This window comes from Ruditapes philippinarum, unplaced genomic scaffold (genome assembly GCF_026571515.1).
Source record: "Ruditapes philippinarum isolate M1 unplaced genomic scaffold, ASM2657151v2 ctg5909_1_1_1_1, whole genome shotgun sequence".
NCBI classification, from domain to species: Eukaryota; Metazoa; Mollusca; class Bivalvia; order Venerida; family Veneridae; genus Ruditapes; species Ruditapes philippinarum.
Window position 1 is genome coordinate 34,895 of NW_026855922.1, and position 26,049 is coordinate 60,943.

Sequence of the window (26,049 nt, forward strand, 5' to 3'; positions counted from 1 at the left end):
ATATGATGTACTGATATTTCGTAGGTAAAATATAGTAAACCTTGTCGTTGATTATGCATTTTTAACACTTTCAGAAACAGTGAACTTTTCTGAACTGACCAATTTCTCTTTCTTTAAATTTTTGTTGATTCTTAAAAAGTCGCCCGTTACTTAACATACGTCGCACGGTTAATTCATCGTTGATTTGAATGCTTTATATTAAGTACTTAAATATATAAACTCATAACCTACTTAAACTGACAGTGATAAACCTAAAAGAAAGATATGCTTTAATTATTTTTATATTAATGCAAAGGTTGCGAGTAAAACAGTCCCCCCTTCTTTTTTTTACAGAATCATTTATGGCTCGTCTGTCCATGTGTACTTAAGGGTATCTAGAAAAACTAAAATCAAAAACATCTTCAAAAACTAAATAGATAAGTTGTAAAAAATATGAGCCGCGCTATGACAAAACCAAAGTAATGGGTTTGCGACCAGCATTGATCCAGACCAGCCTGCGCATCCGCACAGTCTGATCAGGATCCATGCTGTTCGCTATCAGTTTCTCTACTTGTTATAGGGTTTGTAAGCGAACAGCATGGATCCTGATCAGACTGCGCGGATGCGCAGGCTGGTCTGGATCCATGCTGGTCGCAAACGCATTACGTTGGTTTTGTCGTGACGCGGCTCATACATATTATTGTTAAAACGGCTAATTATAATAGTATAATACATATTAATATGTTTCTAAGCCAGAGTTTCAAACTGACATCAGTATATATGTACAATCTTTATTTTTCATCTTTTAAACACAATCGAGTACCTTTTCTTTGCACATCTTAGTAAAATTGGTTTTATATGAATAATTGAAAAAAAAAAGATATTTTCAAATCTGGACCTGGATTCGAACCCGGGACCTCTCACATCCTAAGCGAGCATCTAATGCTTGGACCACAAGCTAGTTATTAGGTTCGATTATCAAAGGCAGTTAACTGACTATCAAATTTTTAAGTAAGATTACTCTCCCTCTTTTTGAAATGAATTTTCGTTTCTTTAAGGCCCGATTAAAAAAGACGGTTTGGTTATTGTGCGCCTATCAACAGTGATACAGTTTTCTGAACATGAAACTTGTTTTTGACTCTTTGCAAGTATGTTTTGATTAAGACTATGTCACACAAAATATTTCCTGGACATATAGATAAGTATTCATTCCCTGATCAAGTCATGAAAGCAAATTGGCCAATTATTGATTTTGTAAAATTGCTTCAGAAGCCATGTTTAAGTAAATTAATACAGGCAATAAAAATATATGCCTGAAAATGTCATTTAGAAATTTCCCGAGCGCACAAGTGTTTGCACATTGATTAGAAGACAGGAAACAAATGCGTTTTATTAATCCGGCCTAGTGAGAAAAAAAATCTTTTTAAAATCAAGGGAAATTAATCTTATTCGAAGAATTGGTTATCTCCCATATCTAACGACCCTGTCACCGGCATAGTCTAAAGCACTGCTTAAAAAGATGCAATAGGAGCCCCTAAAGAAATAACAATGAGTAATAAAGATATTATTTTGGGGATTGCAATGGGGACCAAAAAAGGTAGTTGCGTGGGGGCAATGAAGAGATTGCAACGGGGCAATGAAGAGATTGCAGTGACGACAATGAAAATATTGAAATAGGGCAATAAAGAAATTAAAATTGTGGAAATGAACAGAATTAGATGACGACAATGAAGGGGTTGCAGTTGAGGCAGGCAATGGAAAGATTACAATGGGGACAATGAAGAGATTGAAGTACATGTACCATAAAAATGGGATATTAAAGACATTGCAGTGGGGCAATAAAGATATTGGGGGAAATAAAGAAGAGCTTGCAGTGAGGAAAATTAAAATATTAAAATGGGAATAATAAAGAACAGATTGCAATTTGTTTATTGAAAAGATTGAACAGGTGTTTATAGAAATTACAATTGTGATTTAATGAACAGATTGTAGTTGGTTATTTGAACAGATTGTAAAGGGGTTATAAAGAGAATGCAATGGGGATATAAAAGAAATAGCATTGGGGCAATGGAAAATTGCAATGGGGCAATAAAGAGGCAATGAAAAAGATAACAATATTGGGGGTGATAAGGAATGGAGGATAGAATATTCCATTGTCTCATTTTAAAAGCAACCAGACATGGTTGTCATTGACTATTTTCTTACCATTCATAATTCATTTGGTTGGCAGGAGAGTGCTATCAAAACGTACAATCGAGAAGTTTTTCGTTACCTTCATTCAAACTATTAAATCATATCAGGTACTTACATGTCCATGTCAGTTCACTTCGATGAGAAAAGGCTGCCTTGTGATTTCAGTGGTTAAAATTAAGATGACTTCATTCGTATAAAGATGTTACGCGTTTGAGCCTCACTGAAGACACTCATATTTCCTCGAGTAACACCAATTGTGGTTAGTTCTAGCTAAGCTCTTTTAATGCAATGACAGTCTGTTTCCAGAAAGGGCACATTCGGGAGTAGTTAAATTATGATTCAAGCTTTCATGATAATCATGTAAAATTAAATATTTAAACCTTATTATTATTAATAATTTCTACTAGTCATTAAAATTTTCGACTTAATGAAAATGAACAGCAGTGCCACTGTACGAGAATACAGTATAAATGCAATCAATTCTTTGCGTTTAATTAAATGTATAGCTATATTCCTAAGCTAGCTATCTTCCTTATGAACTTACTAGTTGTGCAAGACAGTTAAGATTTCGAAGCCCGAATCGAGCCTTAAAGTCAAACCAGGCTTCTTTTTTTTTCTTGCATGACTAACAGGTTTCCTGTTTTGAATTAGAACCATTTTGCAAACCTGAACTTGGTAAAACTAACAGTCTTCTTTTAATTCTTGATCGCAACATTGGTGGCAGTCTAAGCAAATTCAAAGCTAAGGAATCAATATATCATTTTCTCTTAAAGTTATTTACTTCGATGAGAATAACTGCTTAATGATTTTAGTGGTTAAGAGTTCAGTCTCTTACTGTGGGTTTGAGCCCAACGGAGCCACATACATATTTCTAATGTAGCACAAGATCGGATTAGGTCCAGCACGGCTTTAGCTGCAATTTAAGCGGCAGTTTTGGAGTGTTTCAAATACATTCTATGCAAATCAAGTCATTTGTTATGGATAGAAAGATTTCTTTTTGTGCAGTGAGTGGAGGTTACGTCGCACAAAACAGTATAGGTCATATGGCGACTTTCCAGCGAAGACCTCGCGTGCCCTTCTGTACTTAATTTCAGACAAAAACGGGCACCTGAGTAGAACCACATACTTCCGTAAGCTAGCTGGATAACTATCCAGTGGTGCTTTCCTTCAAAATCAAACATTAACAAGAGCTGTAACAGGAGATTGCGAAGCTCAACTAATAAAATACTGGACGCAGTAAGGAAGACAAAACTATAAAAGAAAAATCAATTATGTATAATTATGTATCAAGTTATAGTAAAAAAAATAACATTTGTTAACATAAATTCCAAGTTCAAGGGGGATAATTCTGGAAATAGTCACGCTAGAGTTATGAACCTTGTCACACAACATGTGTGTAATGATAAAAAATATTTATTTGAAGTTTGAAGTAGATACCTTAAAAAGTAAAGAAGTTATAACTTTTCTTTAAGAAGTTCAAAGAGAGATAAATCTGATAATATTGCTTCAAGAGTTATGAACCCTGTCACATAAGATGTAATTGGTGATAAGGAATAAGTATTTGAAGTTTGAGGTAGATACCTTTAAAACTTAAAAAGTTGTAATAAAATATAACATTTTCAAGTAAAATAAATCGAAGATAATGGGGAGATAATTCTTGCAATATTGGTGCTAGAGTTATGAACCTTGTCACATAACATGTGGTTAATGATAAGGTACATATATTTGAAGTATGAAGTTGATCCCTTAAGAAATAAGTAAGTAACAGAAATAATATTTCTAATTTCAAGAGGAGATAAATCTGAAAATATTGGTGCTAGAGTTAACCTTGTCACAAAAGATGTGGTTGATAAAAAGGTAAATATATTTGAAGTATGAAGTTCATTACTTAGGAAATAAATAACAGTAAAAAATAATATTTTTAAGGAAAATTCTAAGTTCCAGGGAGATAAATCTGAAAATATTGGTGCCAGAGTTATGAACCTTGTCACGTAAGATGTCGTTGATGATAAGGAACACATGTTTAAAAGTTGATACCTTAAGAAATGACGAATTATTGTGAAAATATTTTTTTTCTACTGCACCAAAACATTAATCTGAAATCTGGACATGGACGCCCGAGCGAGTTGGACAGCTCTCCATATACTTTGTATAGTCGAGCTAAAAATTGCATGTGCATATGGTGCCCACTGACCTTTAAGTTAAGACCAACTTGACTTTACCTGTAATAGGGAACACAGCTTCCCAAACATAGTTTATTCATTCTTTTATTCAAATTAGACATATTCACTTAGAAATTCATAGATTTCAATACATTTGTATGATTAATATATTTTACTCAAGGATGAGCACAGTACATGTATATCTTTAAAACTGACATGTGACCTGCATAGTGCGTTCATTTTTATACACATACAATATACACATACAATATATCTACCAATACAAAGAGGTCAATTAACATCATCTAATTTATATTATATTACATATTATTTTATAAATAACTACGTTCAAAACAAACACGAAATCAATTTCAAAAATATCATTTATTGTTTCTCTAAAAGCATGAACATTTCAAAATAAATAAAAAACAATTAAAAAAAATATCTGAATATCATTGAAATTAAAAATTATATGTGTGTATCAGTTTCTCTCTAGGTCCAATTTTTTAATATTACTTCATAATTTCTTAGGACTGAATAATAGTTTCTGTATCTAAAAACCTTAAACAAGCATCTTAAGGGTACACGTTTACTGGAATTGATAAAATTCTACATTAGGGTCAACATTTACTTGAACCAATAAAATTCTACATTAGGGTAAATGTTTACTTCAACCGATAAAATTCTACATTAGGGTAAACATTTACTTGAACTGATAAAATTCTATGTTAGGGTAAATGTTTACTTGAACTGATAAAATTCTACATTAGGGTTAACATTTATTTGAACTAATAAAATTCTACATTAGGGTAAACATTTACTTGAAACAATAAAATTCTACATAAGGGTAAACATTTACTTGAACCAATAAAATTCTATGTAAGGGTTGAACTGATAAAACTGTACATTAGGGTAAACGTTTACTTGAACTAATAAAATTCTATATAAGGGTAAACATTCACATGAACCCATAAAATTCAACATTAGGGTAAACATTTACTTGAACTGGTAAAATTCTACATTAGGGTAAACATTTACTTGAAACAATAAATTTCTACATAAGGGTAAACGTTTACCCTAATGTAGAATTTTATCAGTTCAAGTAAACGTTTAAATCTTTTATTGGTCACTGAAATGTTGTTTGTTATACCCAAGAATATATTGTGCCATAAACAGCAAACTTGCAATAACTATGTAATAACTGATCAATTTGATATGTAGGATCTCATAGAGTTGCCATATTAAACAGTATCAAACAAGTTCAAAAAAATTGTTACAAAGCAAGCCTCTGACAAGCTATTCTGGGACGAATTTTATAAAATTTTGCAACACAATTACATGAAATGAAACCAAACATAAAATTCTTTTTATCACACTATGACATTAACTTGTTTTGACAGGTGCTTTTACATACAGATATTATATAATACCTGTGTAATCTAAAAAAATAACTAATAGCTTTATTACATGTACACGGAAAACAAGCGATGTTATGCGATATGTTTATTTAAAAATATTCTAATCACAAAATAAAAATATAGCAATATACAAATGTATCACATATGGAGATTCAATTGGACGGATTCAAAATGGTACAATCTGCTAAAAACATTAAAATAAATAGAATTAAACATTAAATACACATCTTAAAAATAATAAAATTTACAAACATTAAATATATATTATATTGATTTGAAAAAAAAAGAATACAAAATTCCAAAAAAGAAAAAAGCAATGCCTATACCTTACTAATGTAGATAAAGAATATTTTAAGATTTGTAATTTACCTTCCAAACAAAAGCTTTATTTATTACAGCTTAAACTGTTTATAATATGACGTAAGACTTTATTAACCAATTACTTGCGATAAATAATTGTACCCATGTGATGAGTGAAGACCAAGAAAAGCTGACTTTTCTTCTGTGTTGTTCTGCATTGTTAATCAGTCGGTATTTATTTTGAAATTTAATCAAAATGATAAATATTTTTGTCTAGATTGAATGATGTATAAGTTAATTTAAAATATTTAGCAATGTAAGAGTTTAGCTGCCGATGAAAGCACTACAAATTCACCTTTATCAAAACACCTATACATTGATTAATGCAATCAATTTAAACACTTCAAGGCACATTTTCCCTCAGACAAGAATAATTTTTTCCTTCTTTAGGAAGGGCATACATCAGTTTTATAACGTTTAAATAATTATTTGAATGCATGTTAGATGCTTTTCACCTGAAGAAAGTAGTAACAAATGTTGAATTATTTGTCATAAAAGCAGCAAAAATTTAAACAAAGTAGTATTTTGACATCAATACAAAATACTAAATCACTTGCTTTAAGTGTACAAATTGCTAAAAAGACAAAAGAAGGTTCAGGTAATCGGCCAGTGAGAATATTTTGAAACCATAACAGGACATTAAAAAATTAAAAGCTTTGAGAAATAAAAATAAGCATTCCTGGAGCATAATGGGCCTTTAAAGCAGCTAATAATTTCTAGACCATAATGGGCCTTTAAAGCAGCAACTTCAAACAATGCAATTGAAATAATTCATGCTCTTACTAATCCATTACACCTTAAGTTTCTTAGATAGACTTTTGATCTGGACAAACCCATTTATCATTAAAAAAATTTTATTTATTTTTTTTTTCATTTTTTGGGGGGAAAATTTTTAAATGAATACTAACTTAATAGCGAATGGTAGGGACCACGTTTGGATGGCACAGATAAGCTGGCTGATCTTGGTCTGCACTGGATACATGGGTAAAATCTGTGGATAACCCATAAGCTAAAAGGTTAAAGATCAATACAAAAATAATACAAAGCTTATTTCCATAGCCGAGACAAAGAAATCAGATGAATTTGAAAATAATATGTGTGCATCATTTTTTTAAATTTCTCTAGCAAAGAATACTGATATTGAGATACAAGAGTTATGAAGGCAAACAGTACATGTATACTGTTAAAGCAGCATGCCTCAAGATTCATGCTAATTTTCATGAAAATTTTGAAAATTAATTTTAAAGTAAAATATTGTGAAGTGAACAAATAAAGTATTTTACACGTTGCACATGGCACTTACAATCCACTCAAATTGCCAAAAAGAGGCCAAAATATACAAAAATACCTCTTACTGCGTTAGTAACGCAGTAAAATTATAGTGATTGATACTGCAAAATCAGTCATTAATCGCACATAACATGTAAATAATTAATTAGATATTGAATCTTTTTACTTTTCTTAAGATATTAATACATTTGTCTAAAGATTGAATTTCTTGAAATATTTTGGCTCATCTGGAGGCGTGCAGCTTTAACAAAAAATGTAATTAATTATATTTCTAATAAATACAAATGTAAGACAATGAATCATTGTCTATAGTAATTGAACACAATCAATTTGCAACACAACAAATTTCTACTAAAATAAAATAATAATTACTCCCAACTAAATAAAATAATAATTACTCCCAACTAAATAAAATAATAATTACTCCCAAATAAATAAAATAATAATTACTCCCAACTAAATGAAATAATAATCACTCCCCAATACACCAATTACGCATACACACACACATTGCATACATTTTGTATATCTAAAAATAATATTTCTGTAACACTCATAATCATGTTACGTAATTTAAAGAAACAAGAGGGCCATGATGGCCCTGAGGTCGCTCACCTGAATGGAGGCCCCCGGAGCAGGGCCAGTTTAAACCCCAGGGCTTTTATTTGAACAAACTTGGAAGACACCCATTAGAAGATGTTTCATGATGTTTAGTTCTTACTACACACATATAATGAAAAACAATGACCTGCCCCCCCCCCCCCCCCCGGCAGGGCCAATTTTAACCCAAGGGCTTTTATTTGAACAAACTTGGTAGACACCCATAAGAAGATGTTTCATGCTAAATATTTAAGCTCTAGCTCATTGGGTTTTTTAAAAGAAGATTTTTATGTTCTTACTATACACATATAAGGAAAATCAATGACACCGGGGCGGGGCCAATTTTGACCTGAGGGCTTTATCTGAACTTTGTAGACACTCACTAGAAGATGTTTCATGCTTTATATCTAAACTCTAGCTATTTGGGTTTTTTCATAGAAGATTTTTGAAGTTTTTGCTATACACATATAAGGAAAATCAATGACCCCCAGGGCGGGGCCAATTTTGACCCAAGGGCATTTATTTGAACAAACTTTGTAGACACCCATTAGAACATGTTTCATGCTAAATATCTTAGCTCTAGCTCTTTGAGTTCTTTAAAAGAAATTTTTTTTAAGTTCTTACTATATGCATATAGGGAAAATCAATGACCCCCGGGGCGGGGTAATTTTGACCCCAGGGCTTTTATTTGAACAAACTTGGTAGACACTCATTAGAAGATGTTTCATACGAAATATCTTAGCTCTAGCTCATTGGGTTCTTTAAAAGAAGATTTTTTAAGTTTTTAATATATGCATATAGGGTAAATCAATGACCCCCTGGGGCGGGGCCAATTTTGACCCCAGGGCTTTTATTTGAACAAACTTGGTAGACACTCACTAAAAGATGCTTCATGCCATATATCTAAGCTCTAGCTCTTTGGGTTTTTTAAAAGAAGATATTTAAAGTTTTTTCTTTCGGTTGCCATGGCAACCAGAGTTCTGCATGGAATTAAATTCTTTGAACAATTTTTAAAGGTGACCACCAAAGGAACATTCCTGTGAAGTTTGGATGAAATTGGCTTAGTGGTTTATGAGGAGATGTCATTTAAAGTAAAAGTTTACGGACGGACGGACGAAAAGCGATCACAAAAGCTCACCCTGTCACTTTGTGACAGATGAGCTAAAAATCTAAAAGTTTCAGAAAAACGGCTATCGTTTTCAAATATGAAATTCACTTTCAATAGGACAAGAGTTGGGCCAACAAACTTCAAATTTATGTGTTTGAATTCCAAGCCTAATACACAGTTTCCGTGACAGTCTTAGATGATATGTGTACTGGAATTTTTAATCCACTATTGTCGCAAGTGTTTTATGCAGAAAAGTTTATTACTTTGAAGTAATTTGCTGTTAGTAAAATGTCATAATACAGTTACCGTAAGTTTTTCAAACCACTCTCAATCTGACTAAAGTTCAGATCTACTTTTGTTATTTCTTGCTTGCTACTGTATTTGTTTCACCTTCGTTACGATTCAGATTTCCCGTAAAAGCTATTTTTAGCCATACATAAAAACCGTCCATTACAGATAAGCATTAGAGGAAGTCTTAATATAACTCTGTCAGTGGATATAAAACAAACTCTTGACATAGCTCAACATAGACATTGGATTTATAATCCCGTGGACGCCATTCGACCTTCAGCCGAGGCAAAGATTCTATATGACAACTGATCTTAAACATCAAGTCTTAAGGTCATTTGTGTGTAACTTGCTATATAGAAATCATAAGGGCTTAGTAGCCAGTCAATTGTGGAGATTAAAGATGATTATAGGAATGTTAATATTGACCGATCCTCACGATAAAACTTAAGACTTTCTTTTTTAAATAAAAATAGTTCTGGCGGAGCAATTTTTGCCGGGCGGGTGGGGATGAGAATCTGGGAATTTATTTTATATTGCCTAACTAGTATGCAAACATCAGTACTGGCTAGTTGGGAAAGTGGTAACCACATAGGATTAATCACATACGATAAATTCAAGGTTACATAGCTTGATACAAGAGCTTGAATTATTTTCTCAAAGGCACAATTACAGCAAAAGCTTTATTTATAGCAGTACTAGATCACAGCCAAGAAGGTGGCACTTCTTTCACAAAGATATCACTGTAAAAGCAAAAGCATACAGTGAAGGCTTGGAACAGGCTGTCACCTCCTATTGGCAGACTCATCCACCTATTACAATGCAAAAATGAGGTAGACAAAAAGCTACAAAATACACCTGAAAAACAGCATTTCGCTTTTGAATTTATCTATCATTAAACATATAGCAGTTACTTAACAAAAAAACAAACAACAAAAATGGCAATATTTACATCCTTGATAAAGGAGTTACTGGTAAAATAAAATTAATCTCTTAATTTTATACTATATAATTTTGTTTTAAACCATATCCTTGATATACAAAATCACTGATATCTTGGTTTCTACATTGCTTGTCTATGCAATCACTTAAAACTGACATACTGATTTATCTCCTTGTTATTTATGTACAAAAATAGTGACTTTAACTTTGCCATTTGAAGATAAATACAGTATTTACAACCTAATAAATAACGACTGAAATTAAACACAGTTAGGCCTAGCACTGTATAATTTGATGGACTGATGACATTGTAAACTTATACATTATATTTGCAGATACAACTGCTTAAGTAATGAACAGCCAACCCCCAATAATCAGTAACATTTCTAGTGAATGCTTGAGTTAAAATAGGATAGATTAAACATCTAAAGCATGCCCATAGATAGAAATTTAGTGTATTCTTGTATATCAGACAGGATTATCTACCGTTTACACCTGTGCTAGAAAATCCTGTCTTTCTGAAAATAATTGATATGTGACATGCAAGAAAAAGAATCAAACACTGGCCATCAGTATAGACAGGAACATCTAGCTCTAAGGTAACTGTTTAGCGGAAACTCGGCAGAGCCTTGTAACCGCCCTAAACAGTTACCCCCGAGCTAGATATTCCAGTATACCAGCAGACGGTGTAAGATTCTTATAATCTATAATTGTGTGTAATCTATTGAGTACGATCATCATGAACATCTCTTCAACAAGGCTGTCCGTGCAGCTACCAGGATTTTAAAAGCTTCTTCACTACCAGGAGCAACGTTTTTGTCCGGGTGTAATAATACGGCAAGTCTTCTGTAGGCTTTATTGACCTCATCTCTACAATTACATAAATGACATTGTACATAAAACATTGTATCAATTTAATTACATATATGACACTGTACTTAAAACATCATATATAGTTTATGTAAATGTAATTAATTAAATAAACCACAGCCCAGGAGTGTAACAAAGCCATTAAATAATAAAATCTGTATTACACTAGTGTAATAAGAACTTAATGTGATCCCATTTGCATTATATGAAAGCTTGCAATGTTAGCAGTAAAATGATTTCTTAATACGAACATGGAAAAACCAATCTAGATGTATACTTTTATGCATGAATATAATATTATATTTATCAATTACCCAAAATAAAAACTGTTTAAAGTGAAAAAGTAACTTTTTTCATTGACGCGTCTATAGTATAACACTAACATTTAGCACCTCTTAACGCTATGTTTGTATAATGCAAATGATGTAATATCAAAATATATGCACAGCTGTACAATGCCATTTTTACGGAGTTGCAAAAAACGGCATGGGCATATGATACACTCTAATATGTCAATAAAAATGCTCCAGTTGTCAAAGCCATAACCAAGCATTTTGTCAACTCAAACACGAGTATGAGATAACCCGATATTCTTTGAAAAGTCAAGCTTTTAAAACGCAAAAAAAAATTGAACACCATGTTCTACGATGATTTAGTTTTGTTTGTTTGTTTCATTTTACTCCTTTTCCCAACAGTATTTCAGTCATATAGGCGGGTAGTTTCCTAACCATCGCTCCTGGAGAGTTAAACCAGTACTAGACTACCTTCCTCCGTGCTAAACTACCAAAGCATCATCCGGGGATCAAACTCAAGCAGGAGAGGTAACTGGGTTAGAAGTCATCGACTCTAACCCCTCGACCATGGAGGCGGTCACGATGATTTATTAAACAACCATTAATATATGATCATATCAGACAGATGTTCAATTTATTTTTCACATCGGAGGCAAGGAGGCAATTGTTACTACTTACTTTGATGCACCACTGGTTAAGCCAAGTCTTTCATAATCTCCCTTGGCATTTTTTAACCTCTGTATGGCCTCAATCTGATCTTTTGTATAACCAAGCTGTGTCTGGAATGGTGCTTTCTTCCCGCCATTCTCTACAGCCGTCACTACACCCTCAAATAATGCCTACAATATAAACAAATCATATAGAGTAAGTTTGTCCTATTTTTATTGGAACATGAATGTTTAAAAGAAAATAAATATTAATAAAAATATGGAGAACTATTTCAATCATAGTCAACATTACAGTAAAAGCAGCATTCAGCTTTTATTTTCTGTTGGAAAAATAATTATGTTTATTTCAAACTTAGTATTTCAGTGTTTTATCTAGCAAAAGTGCATCATATCACTGTTTAACCTTCTTATAAACAGCTTCCCGCAAGCTATTTATAGTATATCAGTGACGTTCGTGTCCAAAAATAGAAAATCAGGAGATGAATCCTTAGTTTTACTAATTTAGATACATGTATAGAGAGCGGACCAGTAGATTTGAGGTATCAAGGGGTATCCTTATTATTTACGTATTTCATTGTCGGCAATTTTCATTTTCCACCTTAATTCTTTTGACTTGACAATTATATGAAATGATTTATATAAATATCATATTTAACCTTTAGAAAACCTGAAGGCGGCTTTAATAAAGTCGCTGATAAATAAAGTAATGAAGTGTCAATATAACACTCAATGGATAATAAATCCAAATATTGCATTAAACAATATTTGCTGTTTATTTTAGAATGCCTATATTTTGTTATTGTATATAAATACACTCAAGGGAAGTAACTTGAACTGTCTACAAGAATATTCAAGGGAAGTTACTTGTACTGGCATAATTCAAATATCAAGGGAGGTAATTTTGAACTTCGACCTTGTATCTGTCTGGCATTATTACCCAAGATGCAATTCCCTATCAGCTTCCTTTTCCTGCAAACTCTCAAGAGAACAGCAACACATTGTAATCATAATAAAAAGAATCTTAATTCATCTTTGTACTAATAATGCCTGGAAGAGGTAAAGGGAGAAAAAGGAAAATACAAGCTGTAGATTTAAATGAGAATCCTCAAGAACAGGAAAGAGAGATTCCAGTGGAACCAGTATTACTTGGTGGAGATGGTGACCATCAGGAGCCATCAGGTAGGCAAGAAAATCAAATAAATCAATGTTTTCAAAAATCGTCTCTATATGTCGCTAGTAATTAATGGAAAATTACTGATAGGCTTCACTTCCACTGACTGAAATTTTTACATGTTGCGGCCAAAATCATTCCATCCTATTACCAAACTATTGGAATAAATTCAGTAAATGTAAACCTGAGTTTTTGTTGTATTTCAATATATGCTTAGTGTATTGGGTGTTATCTATTTCTTAAAATAAATACAGACTGGAAATTGGAAAGAGGGCAGTCACTGTGTCTTGATGACAGGTTACTAAAATTATCATATCAATGGCCTGCGTTTCTAGAGCTTGTGCTTATATAACTTAGGTTTAACAGCAACTGTTACAGTCAACTTTATTTGTTGCACTTAATACTCCTTTAATGTTTAGGTTACTGATGTTGAAACTGAAACTGTTCTATTTAATTAAACGCCTATTTCTATATACATATTCAATGGCGTTGTACAAAAGGATAATAAAAGTATGTACATATAGATAAAAAAACAACACATATGCATGGCAAATGAACTACAAAAAAAATATGTTAAAGATATCAGCCGTGTAAAATATAAAGTATTAAAAACTTTAAAAAAAGAAAGAATAGTTATAAAAAATAACAATAAAAAATAATTTAAAAGAAAATAAAAATTAATGGTTATTTCAGTAAAATTTCAAACACATTTCCACATCTCTATCAGTTTACAGCCCAATCACAATCTTAAAACAATGCTTAAAAATCTCTAAAATAGTAGGCTTTGACATTTTTCTTGAACATGTCCAAAGTCGAAGACTGTCTTATATACAGAGGCAATTTATTCCAGAGAGTTGGACCAACGGTACTAAAACTTCTGTCGTTAAATGTTTTCCTTTTGTTAAAGGGGACAGCAAAACAATAATCCATATTATCAACAGATCTGAGATTTGGTCTTTTTATGACAGGCTTGTGTAACAGTTCTGTTAGATAAACTGGAGCATTGACCATAAAACAGTTATACATTGTACATAGTATTTTAAAATTGATCCTAGCTTTAATTGGTAACCAATGCAGTTCCAACAAAGAGTCTTTGGAACTATCATATTTTCCGCGTTGCAAAACAAGTTTAGCGCACATATTCTGGATACGCTGTAATTTCTGTAACTCTCTTTCTGAAATGCCAAACAATATAGCGTTGCAATAATCCAAATGTGAGATTACAAGCGACAATACTAGTATTTTCGTGGCGTCCTGAGTCAGATATTTGCGAATGCTCTTTATTCTCAAGTAATTTAACATAGAAGTTCTACACTTGGTCTTAACATGTGTTGAGAATTTTAGGCCCTCGTCTAAGTAGGCACCTAAGTATCTAATGACACTGACATTTTGAATTTTATCACCGGCGATATCAATTTCTTTAATTGAACATTTACCAACTTGGGCTTTACTACCAAACATAATGAATTTTGTCTTAGTGGTGTTCATTTTGAGTTTATTGGCATTCATCCAGTCATTGATGATTACAGCACTGTCTTCAAGTTGCTTTATAGCGTTAAGTTCATTGGTCACTGAAGTTGGTCGAAAGCGTTGACTAGCAATGTGGTCATCAGCAAAGCCGTACACAGATATGGATGGTGGTATCACATCAAATAGGGTTCCCGCATATGTGAGATAGAGCCACGGACCAAGACAGCTCCCCTGAGGTACACTGCATTCCAGCAATCGTGGAGTCGAATCAGTAGAATTAACACTGACGCGACAACTACGAGGTCTCAGGTACGAGTCCACCCAAGCTAACACGGTACCATTGACACCGTACTGACTGTGCAACACGTCGAGTAGAATGTTGTGGTCAACGGTGTCGAAAGCTGCACTTAGATCTATTGCAATTAGAGCTGTGGCCTCTTGCTTCTCCATACCATCTAGAAGATCATTGACAAGTCTGAGTAAAGCAGTCTCACATGAATGATGACGCCTGTATGCTGATTGATTTTTGGGTAACAAATTATGGGTATAGACATGGTTATTTAGTCTGAAGAGCGCAGCCTTTTCTATCAATTTTGAAAGAAACGATAAGTTACTGACAGGCCTGTAAAAAGCCTGTTGCATCAAAACAAAATATAATATGTTTTTAGTTTCAGTTTTGTAAATTTACAATTGCTCTTAATACAAGAGCTGTCTGTAGAATAGCAACGCTCGATTATTCTTAGTGCTTGATAGTAAAAGAGCGTTGATAATGTTAAATTTTCTAAGTTAACAAAAGGGCAAAATTTTTCTTTAAATCCATGTAACAGTTATAGGCCTTGGAGAGAGTTGTTTCAAAGCCAGATGTCAATATAATATGAAAATATCTGAGGTGTCAGGTGGTATGCAAACTTAAATGTTCTAAGATGAAAAATTTACAGGATGGGGTCATGATGGTGAACAAGTGTGCAAAGTTTCAAAGCCATTTGTCAATGGACTTTGAAAATATATGAGGTATTACAAAAACTTAAACTAAAGTGGTTATGCTGACGCCGACATCAACGCTCTCAGGTGACTACAATAACCCTACTTATTCTTATTGAATAGTCGAGCTAAAAAGGCACCATCAATTAAGTGCCATTACTTTTGTAAAACAAAAGCTAACAATTGTACAAAGTAAAATGTTGAAAAAAAATCAATTCATAGAAAAAATCTATTTATTTTAACTTTCTGAATCACTTAAAGTATGTTTTTTGTGTGTAAATTCTTAAACTTCTCTTTAGTTAACAAGAACATACAGGATGAGCCATCCCATATATTGATATATTTATGTATACAAATCGTTACCTGGAACATTTCATTCACACCTTCTCCTGTTTGCGCCGAGGTTTCAAAATAAAGAAAACCTTTACTATCAGCCCAGATTCTAGCCTCATGTTCATCTACCTGTCTCTTCCGGTCACACTGTTAATATTAGACATTACATTTTAACAGTAGTCTTACTGTAATGATTTCCCGCCAAAAATTTCTCTAACATCGGCCAATTTTGTAGCAAATCGGTTATTTCCATAAGGTTATTTTCTTTTAAAAATTTTGGGTATTAGATTATTTACAATCACTCATCCCTTATTGCTATGTACTAAAGTTAAAGGCCCAACTGGACTATAAAAGCCAGCAGATGGCGCTAGGGCAGGTTTCCTATTAATTTTATGCATGCTTCACTTCAGGGACCCTTTTTCAAAGATTAAAGATTAATTACCAAATGCATTAAAACAACACTTGGCATGTTTGTAGGCATAGATATTTTTGATAAAGATTGACCAAAATTATTCAAAATATACCTTTGTTAAGTGTGTTTCTGGAAAAAAATACTGGCTGTCAAATTTGAAATTTGAATTTCCCTGGGAGGAGCCATGTGATCATTACAGGTCATGAACCTTCAGTAGTAAACAAAAGCATGTGGCAGTGTTTATTTCAGGGAGAGAGATTTGTAGCAGACGATGTATATTTCAGGGAGGGAGATTTTCAGCAGACGACACATTGGAATGCTGAATATAACAATAACTTTTACTGACTTGCTTTATCAAATCCAACAAATTTACAATAATCCATTAATCTATGATTTTTTTTTTAATTTTCAAAGTACTGATTTAACTTGTATTTGAATGGTTTAAACTTCATGAAAACAGTTAAAGTAACTTCCAAGTATATTTCATTTACACTATATTTTGTTGTAAATATCTTGTAGTCAAAAATTACATTTCACAAATGTTAATCAAACTAAATGTTGCATATGCATAAAAATTTTACATATTAAACAGTTTAAAAATATTTTAAATTCCTGTCTAGAACATTTTTAGCAGGTTGTTCCTAAAAGAAATGCCCCATGTATAAGGCACATCTTTTGGATTTTGATATAATTGTCTTACTTGATAAAGGACATATACAGCATTCCAGTGAAAAAAAGAAAAACAACTGACTTCAAAAATAATATCTGGACAAGATGACTTGATAATGTTGATCCATTAAACCTCTCCTGTGTAAAATCAGCTGTATTTGTTTACATTCTCTCTGCAGGTTAACACTGCATGCTATTTATAGTTCAGGATTTATAACAGACAGTTTTACATCACTGATTAGTCACACCCACAAATACTCGCTGCCGCGGCAGCGAATGTTGCCCCTTTAAGGTTATAAATTGTTGAGAATTACTGAATACTGAAAATTGTAAACAATAATGTTTTGGAAAAGAACGATTAATTACCATATTGGCCGGTGTTTGAAATGTTTTTACGGGAAAGCATTACAGTAAGACTACCTTAAATGTTATATGACAACAGTCATTTAACACAGCTACATGTATTTACTATTTAAAGTAGTTCACACTTCTGAGAGCTTCAGAGCATTTTAGGTATTATATTAGTCATCCCATAAACAAATATTCAAAAGACAAGGGCTGATTGGGAGGTCCCTATAATGCTAGGAGTTCAGAAGATGTGTACTTTATTTCTCATATTATTTAAGGTCCACTGACAATAAGTTTCAACTTAAATGGTAAACAGGGGCATCCATGGTCAAGTGGTTATGATCATTGACTTCAAACCACTTGCCCCTAACTGCTGTGGGTTCCAATCCCGACAGGGACTTTGGATTCTTTCATGTAGAGAAGCTATCCAGCTAGCTTACAGAACGTTGTTGGTTCTACTCAGGTGCCCGTTCGTGCCTGAAATAAATGCACAGAAGGGCACCTGAGGTCTTCCTCCACCAGTAAAGCTGGAATGTCGCCATATGACCTTAACTGTGTCAATGTGAGGTAAAACCTAATCAAACAAACAAACAAATAATGGGTACAGATCTATATCCTATGAAATAATTTTTTTTAAATTAATCAAATTTAAAAAGTATATCGTTTCCATAATATAATGATCAATTCTCAAAAATGTTGTAACATAGAATGTCTCAGTTATTTAAAACACATGAATATTGTACATAAAAAGTTTCGGAACAAAATATTTATCTGAAACTTTTAGCAGGATATTATCAATTTAGCAATGATTTCTTGCATGTGATTTTCAAACAATTTAGTATCATATTTCTTTTATACAGGCATTGTAAGTATTCTAATTTAAAATTCAAACAATAATTTAGATATATACCTATATACACCTTAAAGCAGCATGCCTCCAGGCTAATTTCATGAAAATTTTGAAAATGTAAAAGTAAAATATTGTAGAGTGAACAAAGAAGATAAATAACACAGTATTGCAAATGACATTTACATGTGTAAAATCCCGAAAAATAACTTTAAAGATGTCAAATATGCAAAAATAGGACTTACATTGTACTGCATTAGTCACACAGTAGAAACATGCACAGTAGAATACTGCAAAATCAGTCATTAATCACACATAATATGTAAATTATTACTTGAATCTTGAATGTTTTTACTTTTCTTAAAATCTTAGTATGTTTTTTGCAAGTTTGATTTTCTTGAACTATTTTGGTTCATTTGAAGGCATGCAGCTTGAAATGTAACAGAATGATTATTTACCTTGTTAGCACATACACATATAACAACATTATCATGTTCGGTCTGATTTCCCATCTCCGTCTGCATCTCTAATAACCAATGATCTAACGACTCAAAACTGCTTCTGTCACTCACATCAAACACAACTATAGCACCTTGGGTATCTTTATAAAACTCATTACGTACCTAGTATCAAAATTAAATCAGAATAATATAAGTTATAATTGTATAATTTATTATAGGTCAGCGATTTTTCTCGTTATATCACAGAGACATATAAAAGGCCTCTTTCCAATCAAAATCTTTAAAAGCATGCAGTTTGACTTACACCAGCTATTTTACTTCCCAAACAAGCTTCTTTAGCCTTATTTTCTTCTCAAAATCAAGAAGATTAGGCCTCTTCCTAATTAAGTTAGAAAAATCACTGATTAGTGATAGGAACTACAGTATTACGTTTACCTGTAGTAAAGTGTTACAAATAGACATGTAAAACAAATATTAGGACCACAACAATTGTACTTAAGCAAAACGAAACATCTCATGAAACAGAGAAGTTTTGGATACAAATTGCTTAGTAAGTTGGTCATAATAAAATTATCACAAACTAATTGTAATGTAATACACATATGGTATCAAATATACAGTAATTAAATGCAACCAATAAGATACAGATAGTATCCAAACAACAGGGTGTTACATATATATTTTATAGACTGCATGTTTTAATTAAATCATGATAATTAAGACCTAAAATTTCACCCAGAAAAATATACCTCTATTACAGATAAACATACCTCATAAAATATAGGATGACCTGCCATATCAAATATGTTTACTTTCACTTCTCTATCCTTGATTGTCACCCTGAAATAATATAATTATGCTTGCTTAAAAGTAAAGTTAGAATTAATGGCATTGAAATAAATCTTTGACTGGATTAACACAAAAGGACAGGAAAGGTAATTCGCTTTTTCAAATCAGACTATCAGAAGTCATGATATGATGTTTTAAAAAAGCCGAAATAATTTTTACTTACTTAGAAACACCATAATCTATTCCTATGGTGGCCAGGTACTTGTGTACAAATCTCTTCTCACAATAACGCTTAATAATACAACTCTGTAAAATAAATACACCAACACATTATTAGTTTTATATTTTATACAATAATTATAACAAGAAAATAATGAGGTATGCCCATTGGTTATGCGGGGAAGGCAAAGGCGGGACCGCAAAGCGAGCCCAGTCTTAGGCTTGCCGGATTATAGACTACACGTGTATATGTAAAAGAAAATCAAATAAAACACCAATTAAAGAATATTACAGAATTCTATACCTATCAATGAAATTTTCCGTGTCAGTTCTAGTCGGGAGCCGCCATTTTAAATGAAACTCAATGATAATGGGCAGTAGGCGGGGTATTCCTATAGCAACGAATTGCAACTTTTCGGATTGTCGAGTATTCCGAGTAATGAACGATTTTTTTAAAGACTTCTCTGTTCATAGGCTTTGCCTAATTTCATATTACCATATACAGGATTTGTTGCAAGACTTGATGAAATACATGTTTACTTAAATTTTATGAGTATACTAGTTGTTTAAAACACAAGTATTACAGGGATTTTAAATGCTTTGGCTTCCAGACTATCTATCTATCTCTGAGTACTGCCAACCCCTCTCGCGAGTGTTATAGGCAGGAAATTGTGCGCGTCGGTGTGTTAGTAAAAGGTGTGAGAGAAAGTAAAAACCTGAAAATGAACATGATCAGGACAGTGAGAGACATTGAAAACTTCTAGTCATTGTTAAAATATTTTTGTTAGTAAGGGTGAAAGAAAGATTTAAAAGTAAAAACACAACAAGTCAACTAATACTGTATCTTAACCACTGCCTGTTTGTATTGATCTAGATCAGGCAGGGTGACAATGTTCCTTGGGAGCTGGTTCCAAAGTGTGATACAGTGGGGGAAGAAGGAGAACTTATGGTAGTCTGATGTAACCTGTATTTTCCTAAGAGAGAGGGGATGCATATGTCTAGTAAGCCTAGATGGAGTTTTAATGTAGGTGGGAAGGCTAATGGCTACTAGGTTATGGTAAATTTTAAAAAACATAATAAGTCTAAAGTCTAGTCTGCGATGCTCGAGAGAACGCCAGCCAAGATCTTTCTGCATGGCTGTAACTGACGACAGAGGGGAGTAATCCTGTTTTACCCAGCGTATCGCTCGTCTTTGGACTATTTCTATTTTTTGGATGTTTGATTGTGTGTAGGGGCTCCAAACAGTTGATGCGTATTCTAACTGGGGTCTTACTAGGGATTTATAAGCTAGTTGTTTTACTTTTTCATTTTTTGTATTGATATTTCGTTTTATGAATCCTAGGGTTTTGTTTGCATTTGATGTAATTCTTGAGATATGTGTGTTGTAGTTCAGGTCTGTGGACAAGTCAAGGCCAAGGTATTTTGAGCTAGGAACTGATGTTAAAGCTTGGCCATGAAGGAAGTACTTGTTGTTGATGACTTTTTTGTTTTTAGTGATGTGAAGGACTTGGCATTTTGAGGGGTTGAATTCCATGTCCCACTCCCTTTCCCATATTTGCATCTTATCAAGATCCTCCTGGAGGGATTGTGAGTCTGAAGATGAGTTTATAGTAATGTAAACCACAGTGTCATCAGCAAAGAGGCGAATTTGGGACTTGGAGACAGAAGATGGAAGTTTATTAATGTAGATCAGGAAGCAGAGTGGGCCGAGGACGGAGCCTTGGGGGACACCAGAGTTTACAGGGACTTCTGTAGAGTGTTCATCTTCCAGTACAATAGTTTGGCTCTGACCTATCAGGAAGGAACGTGTCCAATTGAGAATTTGTGTGGAGACACCGTTTTCTTGAAGGGTAAGGAGAAGTTTACGATGATTTACTTTATCAAAGGCTTTGCTAAAGTCAAGGAGAATAAGATCTGTTTGTTTCCCTGCTGAGATGTTGTTGACAAGGGAGTCTGTTAGTTCAATAAGCTGTGTTTCACATGAGCGTTTCTCCCTAAAGCCATGTTGAAGGTCAAAGAGAATGTTGTGATTACTGAAGTGTGAAGAGAGATGTGAGGCGACAATGTGTTCGAGCGTTTTGCAAAGGATACATGTTAATGAAATCGGTCGATAGTTGGCTGGATCTGTGCTGTCACCTTTTTTGTAAATAGGGCAAACATAGGCTTTGGTCCAGTCAGAGGGAATTGTACCAGAAGATAAAGAATTTTGGAATAGGATTGTGATGATATCTGTGATTTCATTCCTCAGTTCTTTGAGGACAACCGGCCGAACAAGGTCTGGGCCTGCAGCTTTATCTATCTTTAGGTTGGCAAGAAGTTTCAGCACCCCATTTTTGCTGACAGATATATCATCCATTTGAGGGTATTTACAATATTTTTTGGGGTCAAGGTAATAAAGTTTTTGCATGCATGTTTGTTTTAGAGACAGTGGAGAGGCACTGGAAATAGTCTACACATGTATGTTTAAAAGAAATTCAAATTAAATGCAAAAAAAAATATATAATTTTATACCAGTGAAGTTTTCAGTATCAATTCTTGGTGGGTGACATAAGTTTTAATGCACACTCAATGATAAATAGTGGGTTATACAGAGTTGGGTACCGCCAGAAAGAAAATACCATGGTATACCACGGTTTTTTCCTAAAAACCACGGTATACCACGGATTTTCATTGTACGCTATAATTAATTTAAGTTAAGTTAATTTTTATCTCTAAAATAAGTATCAAGGTAGGCTGGTATAGAATTTCAAATATTAAATTTAAGCAGATCAATAAAATACAGATTAATCAAAGCATCATTTAACTTTTTTTCAATCAGGTACTTTCGCATGTTGACAATCATAAATTAATTGGGTCATGGATCAGTTCTTGTTGTTTTTTTATTATTTCATATTGGTCTCTTTCAATATTTAACAACTGTTATATAAATTGCATAGCTAAAATGGAAAAATAAAATGTTTTTCTTGCTTATTGATAAATTTAAATAATAGGTCAAATGCACCTTAGCCGATGACAAATATTTATTTGTCGGTTAATTTATAACAGAGTCCCAGCTTCTATTGTAAATTATTTATTGCAAGAGCTAAGAATTTAATTAATCTGTGTCAGAAACCAAAACAAACATGTACCCCAAAAGCAAATTAAAATTATCACATAGAAAACAGCTGACCATGTTACTGCTTAATTAATATTCATTAGTTGAACTAACATTACTTTTAATCCAGTTTCTATGCCGTTCTATAATTAGTTAATTGCCATGCGCATGCAATAAGAGCGTGACGTAAGGAATACCCCTAGCCTGATTGGTCGCTATTTATATGAATACTTAAAATAGTAATACCCTAATTTTATGCAAGGAATGCCCTCATGAATGATCAATCTTTACGATTAGTTTTCATATCAAATAAGTGATACTGAATGACACATTTAAAACGAAAAATGTAAAAAAATGAAAAAATTGTTTTTATCTGACTTTCCGGCCTGTACATGTAAATTTGCTTTGCATTAAAGTAACATTCATTAAATTTGACATTATTAATTATGATTAAGCTTGATGGTATTTTAGTGTGAGAATTTACATTAATTCATACCTTTCCAACTTCAGCATTACCCATACTTATTATCTTAATCCTCAAGGCACGCTTTCCTCGTGATTTCTCCATTCTTGACAGTTTGTAGAGATCCTTGTTTGGTATGCTAATTTTGAGATTTCATGTAGATCAACTTTGGATCAAATAATAAGATAAATTCTATATTCTAACATGATAAAATGTCAAAAAAGTATTCTATTAACTATTCACACAATTCTAACTATATAACACAATTTAAATCCAATTTTCGTCTTTGAAAATATTTGTTTACATTCGATACCATGCAAAATCTGGTGGGTGGGGTACGATCGTAGATTTTTAAGAGATTAGTCGCATTATTTCTGCTGCCCTAGGAAGTCAAAAGTAATTTGTATACATAAAAATAACTTCACACGTTATAAATCATTTCAAAAAGTGTAAATGTCTGTATACACTTGTCAGTTTTCATGAAAATGCGATGATATTGATTACCGGAAGCCGAACATGTTTATAGCGGATCGGTATAATATATGCACTCTGCTGACATCAACGCTGTGGTCGAAAAAGAAGTTGTGGTTACCTCCCCTAGCGTGACTGAGGGGCTTTTATTTAAAAAAAAAACAAAAAAACAACAACAACAACAACAAACAAAACATTATAATTAGTATTGTGTGCAGGGTCACAGAGTTATATTTATTTGTATATAAGTATCTGACAGAGTTAATAAAAAGTACAGTCCACAAAAGTGCACAAGTCCTATTATATACTGTATATTAAGCAGTTACCTTTTATTTCAATGAATATTTCAATGAATAGCAATTTGACTTTTACAAAAAGATTGATAAATACAGACATCTGTATAATAGTTTTTCATAATAAATTTGAAGTTGTGAATATTGGATTTTGTAAAATATGGCGTAAAATATTAGAACAATAATTTTTCAAAGTCATTAATTTTACTGATTTTGTACTTTAATACTCAATTGTTAGAATAAGTAAATATAAATAATTATAACTTAAATGTTGATAAGTGCATAAATAAACAAAATTAATTGATATTTGATATGATTCTATTCTATTATAATATGGTAATTAAATATGAAACATTGAAATGCTAATTAAACAAAATTCAGTCATTTTTTTTTATTTTTTATTTTTTTTTTTTTAGGTAATGATTTAAAGCATTAACAGCCTTTAATACATTAAAGAATTAATATGTTTATAACTGGCCTAAATTTTGTCAATTTTTATCTAATTTATAATCTCTCTTATACTTTCTCAAACTGAGAATTACCTAAGATTAATATAAAAAGATATATATTATTCTGAAAATAAATATTTATATATAATGGTGGTATGTATGAAATGTTGATTAAGTATTGATATGTGTGAATTAAGTATTGATATGTACCTGTGGGACACTAGTATACTTTAACTGACATGGATATTAGAAAATCTTTCAATTCCATTTTTGAGATGACACCAACCAATTTTCTTTTTTCACATAATTATGCAATATGATTATTTTTATAAGTTTATTAATATAAAACGCAAAAATATTTCAGTTTACTTTTTTTTTTTGTACTACTTGTATTGAAATTTATTTTCACCAACATCCAGAGAATACAGAATTTACATTGCCTTTTATATTTATATTCATATTTATCATCTGCCTTTTGTTACTTACCCTGAGGGACTCTCTTATCAGCAGGGTACCATATTAAAACACCAATACACAGCATGACTTTTGACACTTTAATCTTCTGTAACTGTTTTATTAAAAAAAAAAGAAAAAAAGATCTGCGTTAAAGTGAAAAGTAAGTTGCAAAAGTTTTTATAATCATGTATTTAAACATTTTCTTTAAAATATAGTATCTTCTTAATGCGTTAAAACTGACATGGCAAATTTGTCAAATCTATAATAGAAAAAAATTAAATAAAATAAATAAAAAAAACAACATTTCCCAGTTCAGAAACTAAAAGATGCTGCAAATTTTAATGCAGAATTGCAAGAAATGTGGATAAATATTGATATGAGGTCTTTCTAGAATAGTTAACACTGATATTGATTTTAAACCAGTTTTTATGATAAGATTAGAAAATTCCACTTCAAAGACAATAATGACAATAATATCTAACATGCGTTTATGATTATTTTTTACATTTGATTATACAAAAATTATAGTCATTTATCTATGTCTTACATGTATTTTGGAAGAAAAAACACAAATTTTTAAATAATATTGCATACATATGCATTTTTGTTATTTACCTTGAGGCCCTCTTAGCAGCAGGAGACCAGTATAATGAAAACAGTCGCTCTCAGAAAAATACCAATACACAGCATGACTTGAGATTTTCCTCTTGTATGAAAGCATTCCCTTTATACATTAAATTTTTAATATAGAAATCTTGAATAAAGTTATCAATTTTATATATTTCATGGAAAATTTTTAATTATTTATATCTTTAAAAGTATGCAAGCATTTCATGGTTGAAAAACATAACACCACAGTATATGGATTGTTTTAAAATCAATGAATTAATATTCTCTTTCAATCTTGAACATGAGGAATTGCCTCTTAAGTTATATATTTTTATGCAGAATG

The 26,049-nt window shown here is 32.2% G+C and overlaps 1 protein-coding gene across 1 annotated transcript; it reads right to left on the reverse strand.

The window, feature by feature from the left end:
• Nucleotides 1-9,377: 9,377 nt before the first annotated feature.
• On the reverse strand, nt 9,378-23,979 carry LOC132744817 (dnaJ homolog subfamily C member 27-like). The gene is made up of 7 exons (XM_060733598.1): nt 23,462-23,979; nt 19,876-19,958; nt 19,634-19,703; nt 18,861-19,025; nt 16,157-16,273; nt 12,182-12,342; nt 9,378-11,210 (listed from the first exon to the last, which is right to left on the reverse strand). The coding sequence occupies exons 1-7, from the start codon at nt 23,531-23,533 to the stop codon at nt 11,078-11,080; spliced, it is 801 nt and encodes a 266-aa protein (XP_060589581.1). The 5' UTR covers nt 23,534-23,979; the 3' UTR covers nt 9,378-11,077.
• Between the last annotated feature and the right edge of the window lie 2,070 nt (nt 23,980-26,049).

Coding starts and splice junctions, on each gene's coding strand:
- LOC132744817 (XM_060733598.1), bottom strand. CDS start 23,533: ATGGAGAAATCACGAGGAAAGCGTGCCTTGAGGATTAAGATAATAAGT. Junction 16,274..18,860: donor TATGTGTATGTGCTAACAAG/GTAAATAATCAT, acceptor TAATATTAACAG/TGTGACCGGAAGAGACAGGT. Junction 11,211..12,181: donor TTAACCAGTGGTGCATCAAA/GTAAGTAGTAAC, acceptor ATGTAATTGTAG/AGATGAGGTCAATAAAGCCT.